This window comes from Barbus barbus, assembly GCF_936440315.1.
Source record: "Barbus barbus genome assembly, chromosome: 1".
In the NCBI taxonomy this organism is placed as follows: Eukaryota; Metazoa; Chordata; class Actinopteri; order Cypriniformes; family Cyprinidae; genus Barbus; species Barbus barbus.
In genome coordinates, this window is record NC_136729.1 from 15,308,708 (window position 1) to 15,314,327 (window position 5,620).

The following is a 5,620-nucleotide window of genomic DNA, read 5'->3' on the forward strand; positions in this document are numbered from 1 at the left end:
ATATATTTTACATTTGTTTTTAAATGGCAAACGAAATAGTATTAGTTGTAATACAAATGGTTTTATTTTACATGAAGCAGATTACCTCTCAAGAGGCCACCACCTTGACATCACAAATACTAAATTTTAATCTTGGTAGTTATTATCAGACACTTTCACTCACATTAAATGGACCAGTAGACAGACAGTAATTCCTTTGTCCACCAATGGGGCTGATAACAAAACTATTGTCGCATGAGGGTCCAAAAAAGACTGCCACAATGGGTACACAATTCTGGTAGCAGGCAGCTTGGAAATTACAAAAACACTTCAATTCACAAAGATTTCAAATATAAAAACTTGAGACTAGATGTTGTATTGTCATTTATTCTGTAAAAACGGCCCTTATAAGAGCCAGGAAAAACACAAAATATACACTGTACAAAAAGGTATTTACAGCCAAAGTTAAAAAAAAAAAAATACTTAAAAAACAGCAAGCTGCAAACTCACTTCAATGGCAATGTAAACTTTTTTCATTGTGCTTAAAAATCACCATTTAATTAACCAAAACATTAGTAACTAACATAACTGACCGAGCTTTGTGGCAACAATGAGTCAGACTAACTTACATATTTGACAAAGCCTACACAGTTTGAGTTCAAAACAAATCTCAAGACCTTGACATAACTTTGCATGTTGTTGATTAAGGACCAGGTCACTGTGGGGGAAACAAAAAACAAAACAAAACCATGCCCAAAAAAAATTCAGTCAAGTCCACTGAACTCACTGGTCAACCATAATGTAATGGCAAAAGCAGACTTAATGCTGTGGTAGAATGACAAAGACCAGGTGATGTCTATAACCTCCTAGTCTAACGAAGTGCATCGACTGATAGCGAAGATCAGTGCATTCGAGTTTGACCCATAAGAGGGAAATGCTGGAATGCAAGATGACAAACATTTAGCAATTTGTAAATATGCCTAAAGTTGACCATTTACAGGAGTGCAATTTCCTTGTAAGCACTACAAAAAAAAAAAAATTAAGTTAGTTCACAAACATGTGCACACTGGTATGGTACATATGAAATTTACAGCCATTATTTAAAGTAGGAAAACAAAGCAGATACACAAAAAAAAAAAAAAAAAGAAAAAAAGCTGAGCCAACTTAATTTTAAGGCAACCAGCTTCAGCAGATTTGAGTTCTCTCAACTTTTGTAGGAGATTCTCAACTTTTTGTTGTATAAATTTAAAACAAAAAGTTGAGAAAAATCTGCTGAAGCTGGTTGCCTTAATTTTAAGTTGGCTCAACTTTTTTACTTTTACAGTGTAGTGACCAAATTACTTTTTCTCCTTTCCATTACAATTTGGGTAACGGTTTCGAGGACTTCTAATTAGATGAGGCAATGTTACATCTGATACTGTCATTTCTTGCTATTCATTTGAAGAAAGCCCTGAGATTGTCCAAAACAGTTTATATATCAATAACCAGATTTAAAGAGAAACTTAGGTCAACTTCACCCACCACAGTTATTCCATGTGCTGAGCTAGTTTGGGCATACAAATGAAAATGTACTAAATTTACACTCCTCAAGGTCACATTGAGCTTCCATCACTGGTCATGGCAGTCATTATTGGCTGACTTGTTTTTTGGAGTTCCCAATATGCTGCCCTGTTTTGTACACCAATTAGATTTTGGATCATGATTGCACACTGCATGTTCTAAACATTGCACAGAGCACAAAAGAACACTAAGAAAACAAAAATTAAATCTATTATCCATTTAGGAACAAAGAGGGTGGCTGTGCTAGAATATGGAATGGAGAAAATGAGCTGACAACCTTAACATCATGAGAAGTTGCACCTGGTCAAAATGTGATAGCTGCAAAGACAGAAAACAAGAGACTGAAATGACTACATTTTCTATACAGGTTCAACAGACAACTTCAGATCACTCAAAGCAAGGAGGTAGTAAACAATCAGAAGTGTTCAATCCATACGGTCTATGAGTGGCACTACGGTCCCAATAAGGGTCCAACTAATAGGAATTCAGGGAGCATTCCCTAAATTTTAGATATGAGTGAGGGGAACAGTTCCACCAAGATAGTGCTGTTGGACACCAGGGTAGGCCCTCTGGTTTGAGGTGTCGCTGGTTTCACCACCTGGAATGTACATGCTAATCATGTCCCTCAGGTCCCCTTGGAAAGCCCCACGGTGGTGGTTTGGTACTCCAGTAGGCGAATGGGATAGGGGTTCTGGTTTAACCATAGGCATCGCTGGACTGGGCTGCTGAGGGCTGCCACAATACGACATTTGGCTGTGGACAAAAAAAAAAAAAATAATAAAAAAAAAGACAATCATCAGGAGATCAGACAGACACCAGTAGCACGGAGAATCTGTAGTTTTCCACACATAAAACGCCTCTGCGTTTGTTCCCAGTAATGCTGACAAGCAAATAACAGGTCTATACAGGTTAAGCCAGCTTAGTTGTGGTGACTTGGAGACAAGATTTATAGGCAAATAGTAAATAAATGTAAGGATATGATTAAAGTTATTTATATATATATATATATATATGCAAATCATGAATAACCTAAATATGCGTTTATAACGATATAAAATCTGTAGACAAGTGCTGAATAGCCGTGCGCTTTTGAGGAAAAAAATAAGTGGCAAGTTAAGCACATTCAGCACAAAAACCTTAAGTTTGAAAAAAATGCCTACTAAATAGAAGTAGCTAATTTTACATACTATAATTTATATTAAATATTTTGTTAGTAAAAATGTTCACAAAATGTTTGTTTTTTCAACTCATCACAAAGTTACGCATAATAAAGTCCGAACCGGTTAACACGAATTTCAGCGCGCGTTTGCCCCACACAACTCAAGCCACACTAAACTTAAGAATAACTACATGAATACATTTATAAACTAAAACAAACCTGTAAGAGCTGGCGCCGTTCATGTAGGTCTGTGCCGGCGGGTACTGGAGAGCAGACAGTTCATATCGGTGCAGTTGTTGCGGGTATCCGAGTGCTTCACCCTGCATTCCCATATAACCACCGGGGTGACCCCAGCCATAGCCGTCCATTCTCGGGCCCCCGCCATGTCCCTGTGCCACGGCTGATGCCAACAGGTTGCCGGCTGTGAGAGGATATTTACCGACGGGGTTATCCTTCTTCATCAGGGCTTTGATCTTGCGCCGAGGTTTGTATTTGTAGTCGGGGTATTCCTTCATGTGTACGGCCCGCAAACGTTTGGCCTCATCGATGAACGGCCGCTTCTCGGTGTCCGTTAAAAGTTTCCATTCCGCTCCGAGGCGTTTGCTTATCTCCGAGTTGTGCATTTTGGGGTTCTCCTGTGCCATCTTCCTCCGCTGACCCCGAGACCACACCATAAACGCATTCATGGGGCGCTTCACTTTGTCCATGGGGTCCCCGCCGGGTGGACAAGGGGTTTTTGATCCGTGTTGCGCATTTCCAACCCCAATGACCGGAGGAGACATCCCTGGACTGGTCTGGTGGGGATGATGTTGACCCGTGGTCTTCAGTTGATGCTCCATCATGCTGTACATCATGCCACTACACACTTTGAAATTCAATCGCTTAATGCGTAAAGCAGCCAATTAAAACTGCCCAAGCGAACCTAATCAGGTCAAACAAATCCGGCGCAGGTGAAGTCTCTTTACAGCCGGGATTGTCTGGCCAAATGAAACGCAGCAGTGATAAAAGAACTGCACGATGATTCAAAACATTTAGAACAAGTTTTTCAGACAAAATAGAGTAAAAAAATGCGCGAAAAGCGTTTCAATCACAGCTGCTTGTCTGTCTAAACTCTGTTCAACTCTATCCACAAGCCACTTGTTGAGCCGCAATAGTTTGCAATCCACGTTGAATCAATTGTATAATTCTTTTCCACGTCTGACCAATCAGCGCTCAACGCAAGCCTTTGCTCATTTGCATAACAATTGTAGGGGTGTGGTATTTTACGCAGCAGATCACTTGTTGCAAGTGAGGCACGCAAAGAGAGAATTCATGGCTTATTTTGTTGTTTAAAGATACTAATTATCTCTTATCAGTAATTAGTACATATTTTAGAAGATTATGTTCATGGAACACTTTAAAATGATCCAACTTTTAAAATAAATGTTGTGTTATTTCGGACCTGCTTTCTTTGAATCACTTTCTATGACTTAATTAGTTTCACTTTACACCTTTACACTTTCTGTGTCTTCTATTGTTAGTTCTTAACCCTGTCACCCTGGGGTCCTGGGAAAAAGACTGACCTGAGAAATTTTTGTAAAAACTAGCAATGCAAAACAAAAGTTAGGCTAGTTAAAAGTGTATTATTTTAAACTAGAATTAATAATACACTATTATAAAATAAAAGTGTATTATTGTCTTATTAGTTATTGCATACGGTGTAAATTGTTTTAAGTACGTTTGTTTAGATCTTTTGTGAGCTTTGTATGTTTTCTGGGTACTTTTTTTATGGTAGGCTACACACAATATATAATTAGATACATGTTTTCAAGTCCTCATACAGCAATGTGCCATTACTGCCTTTTGATGACAATTTATGACGTGACTTTCTATAGGTGTGGGATTTTCAGTGTTTGTAATTGCTTGAGAAAAGGTGTGGGTGCAAAGCTTTATGTTGTTTCTTTCTCTTTTTTGTAGACACAGGTGTGAGTGAGTTTGCAGGTGCTTTGTGAACCATGTGAACCTCTGTTCGTGACTGACAGTTACGCCTTTATGCCAATCAAACCACAAATTGTGGGGCTTCATTCTTATATAGCCATATCCAAAAAAAACATTTTGGACAAACAGAAAACCTCTTATGGAGAGTGTCCAACTCGTTCTGCCATCCTCTTTCTTTGTCCCACTTGGTTTGTGACAGCACCAAGACAGCTCAGAGAGTTTCTCAGAAATGTTAAGTGTGGCCCCTACTCACAAACACAGGTCGTTCAAAGCCCTCATGTTTGCATACACATGTGCTTCACATGCCTCTCGTTGACTATTGTATTGCTTTTTAAAACCAGTGTTTTCATGGGTTTGAATATGTATGTCCAAAACAAGTTACAACACAGTTGTTTTTCCAAAGCGTGCACAAAAGATAACCACCCATTCAGCTGGGCTCAAAGCTGCTCAAACACGGCTACCTGAATCAACCTGTAAGGAAGAATCAACATGAGTTCTCTGACTGAACTAAATAAATACTGCGTCTAGACTGTTTTTGCTTTTTTGTTCTTCCGTTGTGTTTGTGCATGCAGTTCTTTCCTGAATTGTACATTTTAAAATGAAATGATCTTTAGTTTTCTAATGTATAAGCAACTATTTTTAATTACTGTAATTCCCATAGTGGTTATGGGTGCAGTGTTTAAAAAGTTAACTTAGTTTTATTATTATATTATTTAAGTTAAAATATATTCAATGAATTATATATTGATTACTTAAATTATAACTGTAACATCATTATTTTTTAATCATTTCATTAACTTTTTAAATTAACAATTTGATGCATATTAGATATGTTTAATAAATTCTATATTAATTACATAAATTATAACTTTAACATAATTTTTATCATTTCTGAAATATAAATGATAAATTCCAAAAAGGTTCATCATCAGAATATTCCAAGAA

At 37.6% G+C, this 5,620-nt stretch overlaps 1 protein-coding gene across 1 annotated transcript; it reads right to left on the minus strand.

Annotated features, from left to right (window-relative positions):
* Positions 1-354: 354 nt before the first annotated feature.
* LOC306876610 (transcription factor Sox-19b) lies at positions 355-3,840 on the minus strand. The gene is made up of 2 exons (XM_079427914.1): positions 2,918-3,840; positions 355-2,292 (listed from the first exon to the last, which is right to left on the minus strand). Exons 1-2 carry the CDS (start codon positions 3,550-3,552, stop codon positions 2,046-2,048), a joined length of 882 nt encoding a protein of 293 aa, XP_079284040.1. The 5' UTR covers positions 3,553-3,840; the 3' UTR covers positions 355-2,045.
* Between the last annotated feature and the right edge of the window lie 1,780 nt (positions 3,841-5,620).

Coding starts and splice junctions, on each gene's coding strand:
- LOC306876610 (XM_079427914.1), bottom strand. CDS start 3,552: ATGATGTACAGCATGATGGAGCATCAACTGAAGACCACGGGTCAACAT. Junction 2,293..2,917: donor AACGGCGCCAGCTCTTACAG/GTTTGTTTTAGT, acceptor TTTTGTCCACAG/CCAAATGTCGTATTGTGGCA.